Source organism: Centropristis striata, chromosome 12, assembly GCF_030273125.1.
Source record: "Centropristis striata isolate RG_2023a ecotype Rhode Island chromosome 12, C.striata_1.0, whole genome shotgun sequence".
NCBI lineage: Eukaryota > Metazoa > Chordata > Actinopteri > Perciformes > Serranidae > Centropristis > Centropristis striata.
In genome coordinates, this window is record NC_081528.1 from 20,875,965 (window position 1) to 20,896,732 (window position 20,768).

The following is a 20,768-nucleotide window of genomic DNA, read 5'->3' on the forward strand; positions in this document are numbered from 1 at the left end:
TTAAAAAAAGACCTTTCCACTATTGTAGGTCCACTATAATCTATCTTTGGTGGCCGGTTTGAAAATGTATACTTGTGTATGTTCTATCTCTCTCTCTCTCGTAGGTTTAAACCTAAATGTGCCTTTTTGCATTGATACAGCACAGAATGCATATTCATATACGTAAGTGTGACAATTGATTAAACACCTTGTCCAACTTAAATACATTGTTTACTTGGTTAGGCTATGTAACTGCACTTGTTCTTGTTATGTTTTGTTTGAAAGTCGGAAGTACGCACTTTTTGAGGCGACTTGAACGCAACAAGAGAGTGACAGGATGGAGAGAGAGGGAGAGCGAGAGAGGTTGTGTGTGTGTGTGTGTGTGTGTGTGTGTGTGTGTGTAAGGGGGGCGGGATGTGAGAAATTGTAAGAAATGTATTGCAAGAAATCCCAGGTCTATAAATGTGATCTATACAGCTTTAACGTAAGGTTATTTGGTTTCAAGCCAGACAGATAGGCTACTCTATGATATGAATTATACATAGTAATATACACACACCAGAGCCATAGACAGTACTTTTGAATAGCCACCCGTTTAGCATAAAAGCAATTGAAACGGCAGGCGGATGTACTGAACACACGCCATCTCGACCTCATTATATATTTATATATTATAGGGGGCGTGGTAAGTGGAACCCGGCTCAGCCAATGGCGTGGCAGTGGAGGGAACGGGGCGTTCCATTCGGTTAGGAGCAGAAGTTGAACAGCGCGAGCCGAGCCAGAGGTCTAGAAAGGCAGATAGAGAGAGAGCAGAGGCAGCGGCCCTCTTCTGGAGGGGGGGCTTATTATAACAAATATATACACACATGTGCGAACTGTTTGGCCGCACGATAGGTCACATGTGGATAACAGTAATTTTAGAAAAGCATACAACCGCGGCTTTACATTTAAAATGCCTATTTTACTTTTCCTGTTAGACACGTCCGCCTCTATGAATCAGCGCACTTATTTGGGTACGACGTATCTGGACGTTGCTAAAGGCGCGGTTGAGGTCTTTATGAAGGTAAAGAATGATTTTACCCCGACTTTTTTCAGCAAGAATGCACCTTTGGTTAGCTTAGGGTTCCTTGGACAAAAACGGTCGAAATTAATATATGTTGTTTTGGTTTTCTTTTTTTGACAGCTGCGTGCCCGAGACCCGGCTAGTAGAGGCGACAGGTACATGCTAGTTACATTCGATGATCCACCATACGGAGTGAAGGTAATTAGCAACTGATACAATGTTTACATTTCACCAGTCGAACGTATTTTTCTGTCAGTGAGACTTTAATGTCCTTCTGGTTTGTAGTCAGAGCTGGGCGGCTTCCCGGTGGCGAAAAACGGCATTTTTTTTTGCTCCAAATAACCGCAGACCCGGAGCTGCACTGCCTCCGACCATCCAGCGGACATTTTGCTTTTGTGTTGAGAAAAGTCTCGGGCGTTGAGATGGAGGCGGAGAGATTTATTATCGCCTATGACGTCGCTCTTTTTTTGAAAGTACAGCGTCTCGATTGGTCAAAGAGCCCGCCAATCATGCTCCACTCCGCCCCTCGCATCATCCACGCATTACCATTGGCCAGCCTGGGCTGAAAGTTGATAAGCCCCTCTTCATCATGAGATTTTTTTTTTATGCGAGTTCGCTAGAAGAAAATTATCATTATTCATATGATAATCATTTGTCATACCGATACTATGAGCATAATGGGCCCAGCATACAAACACTTAGTTTTCATACACACACACCAAGCATACAACCTGTGAATCACTGCAATAATTTGATGGGCTTCATGTCAGCAAAGCTATCCTCACCAGTAATCAATTGACTTGTTTTATGAGCTGGCACACACCTCTCTCTTAGCCTTTCATGCCCAATAAAATACAATCCTTAGTACTCACATGAACCCCTCAAGTCCCTGATCTGCTTTAGTGGTGGCTCTGTACTAGCAATCTCTTGGCTTGTCTAACTCTGACCATAAACAACACTCTTACTCCTCTCAACACAATATGCATTGCAGTACTTAGTCCAGCTTATGTCATTAATGCTTGAAAGCACATAGAAGGGTGCGCTTTCCTTGTAAAGCCACATTTTTATTGTTTGCATGTCTCATGATCAAATTACAAGATGCCAGAGCCGGAAAGTAATTGATTACTTCCTCTTTATTAGCAGCGGCTGATGTAAGATTTTAAAGATAGACACAGAAGCATATGTTATAGAGTACACTGCAGAAAAATAAGTACTTGTAACAACTAGTTAATTCTATACTTTGTGTTTTTATATTACATATACTACTTTCTTTCTCACATGTACTACTTTTTAGTGTCGTAATACTTATAATACTACATTTTAGTGCATTGTGGTGCACCAGCTGCATCTTATTACAATCTATCTTTTGACATTTAAATACATACTATACAATAATATAGCATAGTATTACATACTGTTTATTTACAAGCCTAGGCACCATGGATGCACTTCTAATTATGCAAGATGGAAAGAAAATTGGATGTTTGAATAATAAAACATGTGCTTCAGGGTGTAAAAAATATATATGTTTTTTTATCAGCTAATTAGAGAGTTAAAATAAATCACTGTTATTTGTGTATTCAATTATACTTTTGACTAGACTGTTATTAGCATCCTACAGAAGGGCTTCTTCTGTCATGCTAGGTAAAAAATGAAATTAAACTATTTTGTTTTGCAAAATGGTATTAATATAACCCTAACTTTTTATAGACACGCAAAAAGAGAAGTGACTTCTCCTTTTCTCATATAGAAATTTAAACAAACAACTTTTATCATAATACTTTTATTGCAGTATATTAAGTGTATATTTTCAACAAGGGTTTTAGGTTTGATGCTTTTTTAAAATTAACTAATGTAAATTCCTGATTCCTGAAAGTTGGGACGCTGTGTAATCTGTAAATAAAAATGGAATTAATCAAATTTAGAAAAAGTGTATATATTCATAACATGCTAAAGTTTCCCAATGTAAGCACTAAATATTGTCTTTGTACTGTATTCAGTTGCATGTAGGTCACAAAGGATTTGCAAATCACTGCATTTTGATTTTTTATTGGTTTTTACAGCATCCCAACTTTTTGGAAATGGGGTGTAAGAGCCATTTTGTTTTGTTTTGTTTGTTTGCAAAACAAAACAAACACGCAAAAGCAAAAACAAAACAAAACAAACGCGCAAAAGCGCTCATTATGGGTTCTTACGTGATGGGTTTATATATGCCCCGGTGTATGGCTGATTTTTTGACTTATGGAATGACCCCTTTGCTACTTGAAAAAGATGCCTCTGCTATGATGAGATCACATTCACAGTGTTTTACACCCACAAATGTGATATATCAGTTAGAACTTTATTTTGTTTAAGAAGTGTATGTTTGTTTAGAGAAGCTATAATTAACTGCAGTAAGTGACATCTTATGTCTGACTTGCACTATTGCACAGCATACTGCACAACTTGCACTTTAAGACTATTTATACCTGTACCTGCCTCTCTCTTGCAAAACCGTATATCTACATACATGTATATTTATCTTTGTTTATTTGCACATATTGTTCTTTTTCTATCCTATTTTTTATATATTTTTATCTGTCTTCTCTAGCATCTGACAGACAGCAAAGTAAGATTTTCATTGTGCAAGGAAACATGTTTCTATTGGGTATACGACAATACATTTTGCATTAAACTTGGAACTAACAGAATTATTATAGCCAACGGAAACTGTGGACATTTTAATTTGTGCACGTAAAACACTTTGAACGGGATCTCCTCATAGTAGTGGCATCTTTTTACAGTAGCAAAGGGGTGCTTACATGGAGGTTGTAATATTCAAAGCAGTACAAAATAACAGTCAGGCTGTGTGTGGCTCTTTATTGACCTCCACAAGGACCATGCTGAGCTCCCTGCACCAGCAGAACTTCAAGCATTACTGCATACTTTTTTATTTTGCTACTGTTACTCTATGCCTATGTGTCGGATTGGGTTCATGGCGAACTGTTCATGTAGTGCTTCCTACTACCCTCAGTCATTCACCTTGCAATTCTAGCCAAGTCCATATCATATCTTCATGTATAACATTTGAGCCAAATAATCCAAGAAGGGCCATTCCCTCATTGTTAAGTCTGTCCTCAACTCCTCTTCCTTCTGCTCTTCCTCTCTTTGTCTTCATTGCTTTCTCCTTTGTTGTTTCTGCCTGCTTTGTGCACTGAGAATTATGATGAAAGGACAAGGTTATACTGAATGGGGCTACTCTGATTGCACAGTAACAGAGGCAATAAATTGTTGATGTAGAGGGAGAGTAGAGGAGGTTGGGTGAGAGGAAGATAGAAATATTCTGTAGTCTGAATTATTGAGTGCAAGCTAAGCCTTACATTTCTACTAGCCTACAAGGGTCTGTGTCTGGCTTATTACCCATGTGAGTGTGTTTCCACCTTCAGTTTGGATGCCGATTGTTTTGTCTGTATAATATTTATCTAACGTCATGTAATACTCTGAGCCTTCCTAGGAATTCCACCAAATTCCTGGCTTTGGAATGATATCCCATGATAATCCAAAAAACCTACCCACTGGCCTGATTAAGAGCAAATGTGTAGACACACTGTGGCTTCAAGTACTTTCTCTCTTAGTCTTGAGCTTCTCCCCCTCCCTCTCCTGATGAAGGAAGTGGTAAGCTTGCAGGTCATCCTTAGATTAAGCATGGAGCGGCAGTAGTAAGGTACTTGACCCCGCCGGAGAAAAGTCCCGAGAGCAGTTACACACCCACATCCTCTCCTGTGGGAGTGTATCTCCGTCACAGAGGACAGGCAGCAGTGGGAAGTGTATTTTTGGATGCTTGTCATGTATGAAATGCGACTCTTTCTTAAACAGCACCATCCAGCTCAAATGTGGGCCTGAATTTCAACAATATTATCTTCCATTTCCAGACGCTTGACATAAGCTGATCTCATTTTCTGGTTACTGTTATGTCATGTTGCACATAGTCAATGGATTGCTAAGATTTCCACTCCTTTTACTGAAGGTGGCAGTCACATGCTGGACATGAATCAGTTTGTGGTCGTCAGCGAACAAAACTCTGTCTGTTTGTCTTTGTAATTACACAGTTTGGGTATCTGTGGGTGTGGATCTATTTTGGTTTGTGGCTGCACTGTAACTTCAGGCCTCCTCTGCTTCTCAGTTATATAGCTGCTTGCTGCACAGTCCATTCACTGTCTGTGTGCTGTGTGTATTTCAGGCAGGCTGGAAGGAGAACCATGCCACCTTCATGTGCGAGTTGAAGAACCTGCAGGCATCTGGGCTGACCACATTAGGTCACGCTCTCCGCACAGCCTTCGACCTGCTAAACCTCAACCGCCTCGTCTCAGGCATCGACAACTACGGACAGGTAACGTCCTATTATGCATTTCTTTAGCAGCTGTCTCATCTATAACCATGTCACAGTTGTTAGCATAAACATTCCCAAAGTGTCCTAGTCTAGCTCCTGATGCAGTGTATGTGAATGTAATCAGCTGACGGGAAGTTAAAGTGCAAGCTGCCTAGTAATGAAATTCCATTGAAACTGTGTATAAAGAAGTGAAACTCTCCATAGTATCCAGAGTAGTTTCAGTGGTTTCCAAAAGAGTTGAAACAATGAGTCAATTCCTTGTCAATCTTTAGAAAAATCAATCAAATATTTTTTAAATGATTTAGGTTAGGGCTGGGCGATATCGATATACAATATATATCCTGATATTTTTATCACAAAGTGAGAGCAAATGTTCAGTCAAATTTAAATATAACATGTCACAAGTAGTTTTATTGAAACCATTTATTTAAGTGAACATAAATACTGTATAACAACAGGAGTACCTTTTTTATATATATAAATAAAAGCTCCATAAAGTGCACATTTAAATTTTAAAAAATATCTTAAATAAAAATAGGCTATGAAATAAAATAGGCCAAACTTTTTCTGAAATAAATATATTTATCTTAGAAAAGAATAACAAACATTATAAAAGAACTAAATATGACAAAACCCTAGTTAGGGCAGCATTTATATATAAAGCAGCTGGCCTGGATCAAGGATCAACTACTTTGAACTATGTCAATATATGCGATATGGTCTAATTCCATATCACATAAAAATATATTGATATATCTTTTATATCATTTTATCGCCCAGCCGTAATTTAAGTCGTTTATCAAGCAAAGGTACCAAAGTGTCACTTTGGTACCTATTTTCAGACATTTTATAGAACAAGTGTTAAAAACATGACATATTTTTAGAAAATTTGCAGTGCATGTTCACATACATGTAGGTATCTGGAGTGCTAACCAACCTACAAACTGTAAAATAAGATAACCCAGTCAGTTTTTTGTGGGCTACATAAATCAGATAACATGGGATGGATTAAATAAACCATTCAGATTTGGTTCCCCTTCCTATGTCCCATGCAAGCTGATCTGAGTATCTCCAGCCATGATTTGAGAACTAGCTTTTGTAAATGCGCGTCCTATTTTTCTTGTAAGTGAATCAGAGCAGACTGGGCCCTTTTCAAAAGGCAGGCATAAAGAGACAGGTGCTAAAACTGAGCCTTTAATTAAAAGTTTAATACTGGTATTATTTTTAAGCTGATCTCCACAAAACAAAATTAGTTCTGACAAACCAGCTAGTAACTGAGTGTAAAACAAGGTTTTTCTAATACAGCCAACACATGAGTAAAATACATGATAAGAGGCCTTTATCTGTTCTTTATTCCTTTACCTTGAGACAAAGACGAGAGTATTGACTTTTGATTGCAGCGTAATCCACTCCGTCTTCCTCAGTTAGCACCATCATCAGCTCCTCTCACGCACTGTCTCTTCAAACCGCCGCTTAAAGGCAGAGAAAGATTACTACGCTCAAGAAGCATCACAAGTCGTGTGCACCGCGCGTGTGTGAATCTACTTAGGCATTCTGTGAGTGTTTGAAAAGACAAGGCTGACCCCTGCGGCACAGTGGTGGAGGCCTCTGTCCTTAACGAGTAGCACAAGGACACTCCACAGCTCACAGATGCATTCTGACAAAAGACAAAGATTACAAACTTGCGAAACACAGTTGATATTAGTATTCAGGAGGTAATAAGAGGTGTGAAGATGGTACCAGACCAAATACTGTGTGTACCTGTATTTTGCCCATAGACTGTGTTAAAGAAGTAATCAGCCATTTTGGCATACCGTCTAACATTTTGACACCTCAAGTTTGGCACTTTGGCCGTCACCGTCACCCAAAAACAACTCTATCAAATCAAGCAGACAAGGTATTCCAGACGTACGTCCCTCCCTCAAGCAATGTTTTTGCTCTACCAGGGGAAACACTGAAGCTTTTTCAGGCAAGACAAGATATATAATCTCTCCAACGTGTACTCTTCCACCCAAGGGCCTCTAACCAGATGGACGTTCCTAGAATACCTCTGACGAACCATAATTTACAAAATGAACATCATGCTGTGTTGAAGAAGACTTGCAAATGAGACCAAACCTCATAAAAATGTTTACTGGGGTAATGGATCAAGTTAGAAACTGGGTAATTTTAGCATGGACTTCTATAGGGCATCACAGGGATGAGTTCTTATACCAGGAAGCAAGTTAAATTTTTATCACCTTGGGGTCTAACCTCTCAAACTCAATAAGGATTTTGAATGTGTTGGTGGTAAGAGACCTGAAATAAGGTCTGTGGTTAACACAAGCTGAAGAGATGTTCATGTATTGTTGTACGACATAAAATAAGTTAGTAAATATCCCCACTTGTGAATTTTGGAGTTTTTACGTGTCCTTAAACAGGCGGTTGCTAACAAGTGGTTAAATGAGACTACAGTGGTTGTCGGGGAGTTTAGACGTCATCACACTTGACACAGACAGGAACTCTCTCACTAGTCCATCTCACAGCCTCTAGTCGTGCTTTTCAGTGCTTTTGCAAACTCTTGTAGATTATAGATTCGATAGATACACTTTATTAGGCTACGGTTTCAAAACTGGTGGTTAGCTTGTCGGAGACTGTCTAAAGCATAATGGCTCTTATGTTTACATCATGCGACCGTGGTGTAGTTCACTATAGCATAATGTTAGCTTTTTATTTCTGTCGGCTGCATTAACGCTTAACATACAACATAACATAAAAGTGGTGTTTGTTTGTGAAGATTATCCTGCTGAACAAAACATCAGCATCAGAAACGTGTGTTTGCCACATTTTCTGCCATGATCCAAAATCCAATGCAAAAATCACATAGGAGAATTCTCAATAGATCCCATGGAGATGCTACGTCGGGGTTGGCCTACAAAAACACTTTGTTTGCTCTCTATAAAATCACACTTATTTTGCAACCAGTGGAGTCGCTCCCTGCTGGCCATTAGAGAGAATACAGCTTTACAGTACTACCGCATTAAGTTAATTTTTCAAACATGGAGACTATGTCCACTTCTGTTATACAGTCTGTTATTTTTCCATTGCCGTAAGCACAAGAGAGCAGTTACATTTTATGTTTTAGGTGGGGTAAACACAGGACAGTGTGAAGAAAATAAAGCAGACTAGACAGAATAAATGGGGTCACTGTTTGCTTGAACCTGGATGTAACTGCTGAATGTTTTTGTTTCTGTCTCAGGGCCGTAACCCCTTCTTCCTCGAGCCATCTGTGATCATCACTATCACTGATGGGAACAAGCTCACACACAGCTCTGGGGTGCCAGATGAGGTGAGATCACAAACAAGTGCAGCAGTGCTTCTATGTACTGTTTGTAGTAATGAGTAACATGATTGGTATAGTTTATAAACTGTGCAGATGATGACCTTTGTGTTGTTTTTTACATATATAACTCCTCTCCCATCGTCCTTTTCTTCCTTCACCCTGTCTGTTGTGTAGCTGCACCTGCCTCTGAACTCTCCATTGGCAGGCAGCGAGCTGACGAAGGAGCCCTTTCGCTGGGACCAGCGTCTGTTTGCGTTGGTGCTGAGGCTGCCGGGAGCAGCCACCCCAGACACTGAGCAGCTTGGCAGCGTCCCCACAGACGAGTCTGCCATCACCCAGATGTGTGAAGTCACTGGAGGTTGGTGTTTTTCTTATTTTGGCAACCCAAACATGGTTACTGTATTCACACCACCGTTTATTTTTAGAATCATTACTGATGTCTTTACTCATTATTGATTCTGTTATATAAGATCATTGTGCCTGCTGTCTTTCTCTCAGGGCGATCGTACTGTGTGCGGACACAGAGGATGCTGAACCAGTGTCTGGAGTCTCTGGTCCAAAAGGTTCAAAGTGGGGTTGTCATTAATTTTGAGAAGGCAGGGCCAGATCCGCCTCTCGTTGGGGAAGGTGAGCAGCACACAGAGCAACAAAAAAGGGAATGCAGACAAAGTGGACAATAATTTTGATTTATATTTTTAAACAGTTTCTTGACATGGATTTTTTTTATTCTCGAATTACATCAGAGCAACTAAACCTTCGTCTTATGTTAGCTTTCTGTTACTATCTCTCATGTTAATGGTTTGGTTTTGACCCGTGTCTTAAATGATCAAAAAATACCCTCAAAAGAATTATTTATCATCCAATTTGTTTCTTACCTCCAGGGTTCGTACGGGTGCTTGAAATCCTTGAAAATGCTTGAATTTAAAAGTTGTATTTTCAAGGTTTAGAAATTCGTACTTTATTTCCTCTTGCAATCTGACTCTATCCATCTATAGACTATAGATAATCACATGTTCAATGTAAAAAATAATGACAAGCCTATCTTAAATGAAGACCGTTCCTCCTAAAAGTGTAATACCATCGCTGTTGGTGTGGTTAAGTGAAATCTCCCCCTTTTAGTATGTAAGCACTCATATAAAACATGTAATTTACAACAGGTGTAAGATACTGGAAAAGCTTGAAAATGGACCTTGAAAGTCCATGAAAAACGCTTGAATTTGACCACTGCTAAAGTGTACGAACGCTGAACCTCTGTGTGACCTTGTTAGGCTTTCTTATCCATGAAAAGATTAGCTTTAATATTTTAGGTGTTTTCTTTCTTTTGACAGCATACCCCTTGTTTTCAATTTTAAAAAATGTTAAAATGAACCTCAAGAGATTATATAACATAAAAGATTGTTATGTTATCTCACTATTACTGAGCGGTATTAGAAGACATCTCAAATAAATGTTTTATTTTAATATTAACTATAGTTACGTCTGTGGTGTTACGGGTCAATATGGACGCGTATATATATCTCCCTAATAATGTTTTATAATCTTATATTATAACTAAACAACACAAACGTTATAATTTTCCGCAGGGCATTTTATAATTTAGTGAAATTTATTTTTTTGTTCTATTTTGTTTCAATAGAGGTTCCTGACAAATTAAAAAAGCCTTGATGCAATAAACAAAAGTTGTGTGGTACTTTTATGCATTTAAAACCTAAAACGGGTCGGAGCCGACCCTAACACAAGAGGGATGCACAAGAGTTAAACTCATTTATGTTTTTAAAAAGATAAAAGCTTATTCATATCTGTGAGTCAGGGTTTGTTTGACAATGGTTGCTCTCATATTTACACTAATTGTTTGTGTTATTTGGATGATAAATGTGGTCTCACTTATATATATATATATATATATTTTATTTTTTTTCACAGATAACTCAGTGGATTCTACTCGTCCTGTGTCCTCCTTCAGCCCACAGCCGTGGCACAGTTGCCACAAACTCATTTATGTGCGACCGAACCCAAAAACAGGGGTTCCAGTTGGGCATTGGCCCATACCAGAGTCCTTCTGGCCGGACCAGAATTCTCCCACCCTGGTGAGCAGAGAGGCTTTAAATATCCCAGCAGCACTTTAAGTGTTCGTTATTCTTTTCTCATATAAATATGTCATTCTGCTGGTCACCTCTTAAAAACACAAACTTTCTCTTCCACTTTCACCTTGTCTGTCTTTCTCTCTCTGTCTGAATTAGTCAGAAACTTTGACTCACAGCCAGTATGATAAACAGTGACTGTAAACCCATTTTCAGTTGCTTTGGTAAAGTCATCACATGGGTCTGAATATATCTTAACAACTTCTTCTCTTCTCTCCATCTCGTGCTCCCAGCCGCCTCGCTCTGCACATCCTGTGGTGCGTTTCTCTTGTGTGGACTGTGAGCCCATGGTGATCGACAAGCTTCCCTTTGACAAGTATGAACTGGAGCCATCTCCACTCACCCAGTTCATTTTGGAAAGGAAGTCTCCACACATGTGCTGGCAGGTATGGTAGATATTCACACACCCAGCAGTTATTGGCTCGTTTCCACTGTCTCTGGTGTTGCTTCCAGGAAATTCCTGAAAACCAAAAAACATGGGGGTTGCAAACTCAACAACCAAAATGATATGTATCTATAATATTCTCTTTATTCCCCCTCAGGTGTTTGTCAACAGCAGCGGGAAACAAATTGACCTGGGACAGCCGTTTGGCTACCTTAAAGCCAGCACCACTCTCACCTGTGTCAACCTGTTCGTCATGCCTTACAACTACCCAGTTCTTCTCCCACTCCTCGGTAAGACCCCTGGCAGTAGACAGTTCTTTTAAAGTGGCCTGAAAACTTCTGGGTCAGTAGGTCTGAGCTCATATTAAATTTAAAAAGGCTTTCCTTTTCTGGGTCACTTCATCATCATCTCCATCTTTTGGCCCTGATCATCTTCAGCTATAAACATTATCACAAGTGACGTGCTTAAAACAGAGCAACTCCATGAACAGTTCATCTTCAATAATGCTGTGCAGGAAATAGATGGGTAATGAGATATTTAGCAGGATGAATAGTAGTGTGTGTTTTAGGGCTGTGCATCTTCACTTGTCTCTCGATTCAGTTTGATATTATCTATCTACTATTATCTAGTCCACGATTCGATTTGATTCCCAGATGCACTACATCCTATTTTTTTTTTACTTTAAATACTAGTGGTCTGATAAATGTGGGTTCACTTTTTATTATTTAAAGTGCTTTACAAAATGTGTAGTTGGCTTTTGGAGTGAAGTTGCAACTTCTAACAATGTCCTAATGCTCTAAGGACATTCCTGATCCTGAATATGGAAAACATCACAAACATGACTTTAGTCTAGCAGACAGCAGACGGCAGATGTGCTTAGGATATTAATACTAAAAGAGCATCAAACTGTAGTAAGAAACATTAATGATAACAAAGAGAAGTTTGAATACTAGTGCAGTGTACTCCTCATTCAACAGCAAGTTGAATTGTAAACCAAAATACATAGTATAGACCTAGCCTACTACCCACATTATCTGTCTGATTATTGATTTATGGACCGCCACTGCATCGATTCAGGATCATCAACATCTGGATTATACAATTATTTTCAACACCCCTAGTGTGTTTTGATGCTTGTTTTAGACACCTGAGTATTAGGTATTAATAGCTGACTGATCACTGATCCAGAATGCAAAAACCTAATAGTCCCTCTTTCTGTGTCTCCTTCCAGATGATTTGTTTAAAGTGCACAAACTAAAACCAAACCTCAAGTGGCGACAGGCTTTTGAGATGTACCTGAAGACGATGCCGCCGTACTTCCTTCTGGTAAGCCAACGCTACTATGTCACTTACAGTATGCTGCCTGTTCAATACATCTAGTTATATTCTTTCTGCATGTAAATAACATCCACAATTTCCTTTTACTATTTTTTTCTGACAGCCCTTAAAAAAGGCGTTGAGGATGATGGGTGCACCTAATCTTATTGCAGACACCATGGACTGTGGCCTGAGCTATAGTGTTATTTCTTACCTGAAGAAGCTCAGCCAGCAGGTAAACACTTTGACTTTACCACCCAAACATGAGGAAAACATTTCAACTTTGTTCTGTTATGTGGTGGAGGAGTTGAAGGATGAGTGAGGTTAAGTATGAAAAGAAAAATTTACCAAAAATGCTTTGACGTGTGTCTGCTCTATGTTTTGCTGCTATAAAGGCAAAGATGGAATCAGATCGTCTAATTGTGTCAGTGGGGAAGAAGGCTCCCCAGGAAACAGGCATAAAGGTGAAGAACCACTGCAGCTCTCTGTCTCTGGCACACCGGCGGGACTTTAAGCAGCTGCTGCAGGGAATCACCGGGGAGGGGCCTCTTCGCCTGGTGGACATCAACTTCAAAGAGTTTGCTGGCTTCCAGATCGCCCTGCTCAACAAGGTGGGTTTCAGAAAAAAAAAAGCATGACAGACTTTATGTGGGAGGGAAAGTTACAGTGAAAAAATTGGAACATTCGATGGGTTTTTAGTCCGAGACTAAATATGCTGATGTGTTCACAGGATCTAAAACCTCAAGCTTATCGAAATGCCTACGACATCCCGAGACGGAACCTCCTGGATCAACTCACACGAATGCGCTCCAATTTGCTACGGACGTCACAAAAACTGATCCGAGGGCAAGACGAAGGTATAAAACCTTATCTGAAAATGTAATGTTGTTATTGTTAGTTTTAACTGATGAAATCAGGCTCGAAAGTCAAGTTTAACAACTAACTGCAGTCTTAAATAATCATATTTCATGTTGCAAGGCAGTTATAAGAACATCTATTCTATTGCACACATACCGTTGTGAAAAAAAATATTAGATCACCCTTGTTTTCTTCAATGTCTTGTTCATTTTAATGCCTGGTACAACTAAAGGTACATTTGTTTGGACAAATATAATGATAACAACAAAAATAGCAGGTAGGAGTTTAATTTAAGAGCTGATATCTAGACATTTTCCATGGTTTTCTTGATCATGATTTTGGTTAAAACCATGGAAAATGTCTAGATATCAGCTCTTAAATTAAACTCTTATCAGCTATTTTTGTTGTTATCATTATATCTGTCCAAATAAATGTACCTTTAATTGTAACATGCATTAAAATGAACAAGACATTGAAGAAAACAAAGGCGGTCTAATATTTTTTCCATGACTGTATGTGTCCAATAGAATCTAATCTCTGCACTGAGATGTGCACAGTTAGCAGCTGCCATTTATTAAACATAAATGATACTAAAATCACTAAATACTAAACTTTGTCAATACTTGAAAGAGACTGTTTGGTGTGGTGATGTTGGTTCAGTGAACATCTGATGTGGTGCACATTTAAACAGGATCCAGGATGCCGTTCCAACTATTTATTTAGTCACAGCGGTTTCACTGCATGGTCAACAATAGGATGGATGACTAAGACATGGATTGTTGGATGATTTTTTTCTATACAATGATATACAATAGAGAATATAACTTATCTGAGAAATATCAAACAAATGATGTTACTAATAAATTAGGTTACTCCTTAAACTCACTTTATTAATGCATCCACAATGGCTTTTCATTTAGTCAAAAACAGGAATTAAGTTGTGAATCTAGTATAACAAAAACATAACTACAATTACTTTCAAACAATACACAGCAAAAAAGGTGTGTCTAAAAACAAGATGAAAACACTAAATCTGAGGGAAATGATCTTGCTGCATGGACAGATAATTTCACTTGACAAGATTTCTTAAATTAAGATTATTAAATCTAGAAAAAAAAAGGCATGTTGAACGCTTAAAATAAGAAATTAACTTAATTAAATTAAAGCTGCAAGCAGCGATTAACTGGCCCGAGCAGAGTGCACTGACAATTATTTGTTTGTTACCAAGATAAAAAAAAAACGTTCTTATTTTAAGTGTACAACATGCTTATTTCTAGATTTAATAATCTTAATTTAAGAAATATTGTCAAGTGAAATTATCTGTCCATGCAGCAAGATCATTTCCCTCAGATTTAGTGTTTTTATCTTGTTTTTAGACACACCTTTTTAGCAGTGTACATGCCATAACGACCAAATAGATAAGGCATCATAAGGTAAAACAGTCCTGTGGGTGCTGCTATGGGCTGTTTGGGGACTTGTGATTTAAAAATACTAATAATATTTCCTGTGGTTTTCAGACTATTTGCACAGTATCCCAGTAGCTCAGATGGGAAACTATCAGGAGTACCTAAAAATGATGCCGTCTCCTTTGAGAGAGATCGACCCTGACCAACCTAAACGGCTGCACACATTTGGGAATCCTTTCAAGCAGGACAAGAAGGTAAAACTACATCAACACATAATACTAGTAAATATAATATACCAATGCAAAATGTGTTTTTTTAAAGAGACATAGTCCTTTCATTCTTTAATATTTTGTTTTCCCGTGTGTTTGCCTCAGGGGATGATGATCGACGAGGCGGATGAGTTTGTAGCGGGCCCTCAGAATAAGAAAAGAGGAAATTCCAACGATTCCAACTCGAGTACTACGATGAAGAGAAGGCGGAGCATGTCTCCGTTGCTGCGGCGGCCTCAGACTCCACCAGCGAGCACCAACCATGTGGTGGTGGGGAAGACTCCGGTAGGGGTCCAAGGGCAGCAGAACCTCCTCAAACCCATCCCACAGCACAAAGGTAACATTAAGATGTACCTAGAATACAGGTTTTATTGTACAGGCATGGAAAAAAATCATTAGACCACTTTTTTCCCACAATTTCTTGTTTATTTTAATGCCTGGTACAACTAAATGTACATTTGCTTGGAGAAATGTAATTATAACAACAAAAATAGCTGATAAGAGTTTAATTTAAGAGCTGATATCTAGACATTTTCCATGGTTTTCTTGATAATAACCAAAATCTTTATCAAGAAAACCATGGAAAATGTCTACATATCAGCTATTAAATTAAACTCTTATGAACTATTTTTGTTGTTAGCATTATATATGTCCAAACAAATGTACTTTTTTTTTATTTGATTTAAAAAAATATATTTTTATTGCATTTTCCAACATAGACAAAAACAACAAACGACACACTGTGGCCACAAAAAACAAATATCCAACTACTTATTATGTAATACAGACAATACTATGAAAATGATCTGTCCCATTACAATTGACAGTGATGTAGCAAATACACATCTGGAAAGAAAAGAAGTAAACTAAAAACTAAAAAAAAAACAATTTTTACAAAAATCTCAATTTCCATTTCGAGAGAAAATGCTATATTTTTTTGATGATTAAAAATAATAATAATTATAAGTAAATTAATGTCCTGCCTTATAACCCAAAAACATCAGTTAGCCAGTTTCCCTCATTGCCATCTAGCATCCCTTTTAATAGAATATAATGTACTTTTAGTTGTACCAGGCATTAAAATGAACAAGAAATTGAGTGAAAAAAGTGGTCTAATATTTTTTTCCATGACTGTACCTATAATGAACTGGTTGAAAAATGTTGCACAAATGGCAGTGAGTAATAATTTTTACTTGTTGCGCCGTCAGGAGTGGATGGCAACAACGCGGTAGTGTCTGAGAGTAACGGTGACGGGATTCTAGAGCCTGAGACGAGGGAGATCTGGCCCGCCGAGATAGACGCTGTAGCAGAGACGCCACCTTCACTGAGCCTAGAGGAGAAGGCCGGGCTGGTAGAAGCAGATCAGGAAGAGGACGTCGACATGACCGAGGAGAGATTAGCAGAAGATCCTCTGGATGAGCAGCAGCTGGAGGAGAAACACAACTGTGACCGACTGAGTCCACAGAGCCAGATAGAGGACACTGAAGCTGACCCTGCAGTGCTGGAGACCATATTCATCGCCCCCCTAGATGGCAGCCAGGCAGAACTGAGAAGTCAGGTCATCAAGGAGGTCCGCAAACCCGGGCGGAGTGAGTATGAACCAGTGCAGCATTTCACACTACATTCATTATCGCCTCTGCCAGGCGTCTGCCTGTCAGTCTGCAGCTGATCTCGTATGCTACTTCACTAATCAGCTTTATATTTTCATGCACATTGAAGGACCTACGTGTTCTGTTTGTGGTTTCAACAGCTGCTGTCACTATGACAAATAATGACACATCAGCTGAGAGTCACCAGTTAACATGCTCTCTCATGAAACCAAAACACCAGAAGGCACCCAGGCTAAAAACAAGCCTGTTTCAGGTCACATCTTGGCCTTTGTCATGGATTATCTATATTTTATCTATTGAAAAGTTTCGTCTAACATTTAACTGGAGCACCTGCAGATTAATTCAATACATTATATGCTGTGATTGACTAAGGCAAGGCGAGTTATTTGTATAGCACCTTTCAACAACAGGGCAATTCAAAGTGCTTTACACAAAACATTTAAAGCGTTTAAAAGAGACACATTCATGGAAAGAATTATTAGACCCTTGTTTTCTCCTTGCTTTCTTGCTTTCTTTTGATGCCTGGTACAACTAAAGGTACATTTGTTTTCACAAATAGCTCATAAGAGTTTAATTTAAGAGGTGATATCTAGACATTTTTCCATGGTTTTCTTAATAATAACCAAAATCACTATCAAGAAAACCATGGAAATGTCTAGATATCAGCTCTTAAATTAAACTCTTATGAGCTATTCTTGTTTTTATCATTACATTTTCCAAACAAATGTACCTTTAGTTGTACCAGGCATCAACATGAACAAGAAATTGAGGAAAACAATGGCTGTATGTATATATTGTATATAGAATATATGAATATGTCTTATTTTTATATTCTTTATTCTGTCTCCTATATCTATGCGTTTGTACCTTAAGCTGCTGTGACAACTACATTTCCCCACTGCGGGATAAACAAAGTCATACCTTATTTTATCCTATCTAATCTGATAAAGTGCTTTACAGTATTGTAACATTTGGCCCTTTATTTACTGTCTTTGTGTTTTTTCAGACTACGAGGCAATACTGGGTCTACTGCAGCAGGTGAAAGGACCAGTTAATGTTCAAAAGTACTTCATCCAACATGCTATCAAAGAGGCCGTCAGGTAAGAAACAATCACTCATTTTACACTTACAGCTGCATCTCAATAAATTAGAACATCATGTAAAAATCAATTTCCAGTAGTTCAAGTCAAACGGCACCAACCAAGTATTGAGTCATATAGATGACATACTTTTCAGAGGCCAACATTTCCATATTAAACATACTTTTTAAAAATTGGTCTTTTGTAATATTAAAAAAAATTGAGACGGGTGGTCCGTAGCGTAGTGGGTTACGCAGGCGCCCCATGTATAGAGGCTACAGTCCTCGCTGCGGTGGAGCCGGGTTCGAATCCGGCCTGAGCTCCCTTTACCGCATGTCCCTCTGTCACCCCCTTTCTATATGTCTCTCGCTTTCAATAAAGCATGTAAAATGCCCAAAAAAAATGATCTTTAAAAAAAAAAAAAAAAAAAATTGAGACACTGAATTTTAGGTCTTCATTAAATGTAAGCCATGATCATTATAATTAGAAGAAATTAAATATATATAATATAATATTAAATATAATGTTTCATTCTGTGTGTAATGGATCTATATAATGTGGTATTTCCACTTTTTCAATTGAATTACTGACATAAATAAACTTTCCTATGAAATTCTAATTTATTGAGATTTATTGTCTTCTCTCTAACTTCCTTTGCCTCTGTGGTTCAGATTCAAGAAGCGGGTGCTGATCCAGCAGCTGGAGATGTCCCTCGCTGAGTTGGAGGCGAAGCCGGCAACACCCTCACAGCTTCCCAACGATCACGGCAGTTAGTGGTGAAGACAGATTTCCTTTTGTTACTCGAAAAAAGGGAATAAAGCTTTTATTTTGTTGATTGTTTCACCATCATAAAAAGACAGACGTCCTTGTTGAGCGGCCTCAAAGCGACAAATTGAGGAACTGAAGGAAGGGGGAGAAGGACAAATGCACTGATAGCAGATGCTCCCACTGTCCCTGTGCTGTTACGTCACATCCTGTTAGAGGGTTTAACTGGAGGGGGGGCCTTTAGGACGGATCCACTGAGGATGAGGAAAGTATAATCCTCTTCATATTGACAGATGCCTTATACGTCCCATAGGGCTTTTGTCTGTATCGACACATTCATTCGTTACACACACACACACTCACTCTGTCAGAGAGATGCATAATAAGCTGTTAGCTCCTCAAATGGACAGGTACATTCCTGTTATTCCTTACAAGCAGACCTTTCTTCAGCTGGTCTGATAAAAGTGTTTGTAAGACTGCAACCATTTTTTTCTATGAGTGAGAAAATATTGCAGGTCAACGTCATATTCTGAGTGTTATATCTACAGAAAGGCTGCACTGATCAGGGCTGGGTGTCATTTAAAGAACACCAATACCAGTGATCCCCATACCAACACAGTACTAAACCTGTTTTTCTCCTTCATTAGATACCGATCATGTGAATGGAAGTTGCGTAAAATGCTGCCACCCCTTTTTCTTCCACACAGAAATTATTTTTATGCAAATTCATTACAGTCTGGACTGCCAGCTACACACTCGACATTAACACCATATAGACTGTACAAGTTGTTGCTGCTGCACTTGTGGTGACTAGGCCTGTCACGATAACACATTTTTTAGGACGATATATATTTTCCCAGAAGCTATCAAGATAAACTAGGGCTGGGCGATATGGACCAAAAGTCATGTCCCAATATATTTAGGCTGAATATCGATATACGATATGTATCCCGATATTTTTATTGCAAAGAGAGAGCAAATGTCCAGTCATAGTCAAAGCCAAATATGACACGTCACAAGTAGTTTTGTTGAAGCTGTTTATTTAAGTGAACATAAATACTGTCTAACAACAGGAATATACATTTTATAAAATCAAAGGTCTATAAAGTGCACATTTAAATACAAAAATATATTAAATAAAAGCAGCAGCTTGTCTTTAACAAGGATCACAGTGCAAATTTGAACTATATCGAGATGTGTGATATGGTCTAATTCCATATCTCATTTAAAAATATATCGATATATTTTTTATATCTATATATCGCCCAGCCCTACGATAAACGATAGTATCGTAGTATCGATGTTGTTTTAGTTTTATAATGATATTAGAGCATAGTATAGCAAGTATATCCTTTTCCACAGCAATACATTTTTAATTCTCAAGAATATTAAACATTGGAATTGAAATGTGGAGAAGAAATACTAAAATATCCGAGATAAATAAAACCTAAATAAATAAACTACAACCAAAATATTAAATAGACTCTCAGGCTGTGTTAACAAAACATTGCACTGAGATAATCATTATGTATTGTATTATTTTATTATTAAAATAACATAAACACTGGAATGGCTGCTTGGGAAATAGTTTTTTTGTCAAACATTTGCAGCTTTACTTTAAACACAACACAAAAAAGCACAAAATAGCATGTAAATGACAAAATATCGAGTCCAGAAAAAAACTATCGTGTCCATTTTTATATATCGAACGATAAGTCGATATAGTAATTATCGTGACAGGCCTAGTGGTGATTGACTGAGAAGTTTCAGTACTACTTGGTACTGGGTTGTTCTGGTTGCTACCTTAAAGGTATTAAATACTGATACCCAGCCCTAGCACTGATGCCCCCTTTTTATTTTGTATTTTTAATAAAACTCATACCGTTATCTACTTTTTTCCGCGCCTTATCAGCTGATACTGACATGATTTAGCCTTAGGGGTGGGCAATATGGACAATTCTATGAGCTTATTATATGAAGTACTAGCAATATATTTTGATATATATATAGTCATGGAAAAAATATTAGAACACTTTTTTTCTTCAATTTCTCGTTCATTTTAATGTCTGGTACGTTTGTTTGGACAAATATAATGATAACAAGAAAAATAGCTCATAATAGTTTAATTTCAGAGCTGATATGTAGACATTTTCCATGGTTTTCTTGATAATGATTTTGGTTATTATCAATAAAACCATGCTCTTA

The 20,768-nt window shown here is 38.2% G+C and overlaps 1 protein-coding gene across 1 annotated transcript; it reads left to right on the forward strand.

Annotated features, from left to right (window-relative positions):
• Positions 1-801: 801 nt before the first annotated feature.
• On the forward strand, positions 802-20,316 carry ints6l (integrator complex subunit 6 like). Its single transcript, XM_059346683.1, has 18 exons — positions 802-1,042; positions 1,163-1,240; positions 5,262-5,411; positions 8,650-8,739; positions 8,908-9,091; positions 9,232-9,360; positions 10,657-10,820; positions 11,108-11,260; positions 11,417-11,549; positions 12,491-12,585; positions 12,701-12,811; positions 12,972-13,187; positions 13,307-13,433; positions 14,952-15,094; positions 15,215-15,446; positions 16,318-16,698; positions 17,726-17,819; positions 18,470-20,316. Exons 1-18 carry the CDS (start codon positions 932-934, stop codon positions 18,570-18,572), a joined length of 2,694 nt encoding a protein of 897 aa, XP_059202666.1. The 5' UTR covers positions 802-931; the 3' UTR covers positions 18,573-20,316.
• Positions 20,317-20,768: the final 452 nt, after the last annotated feature.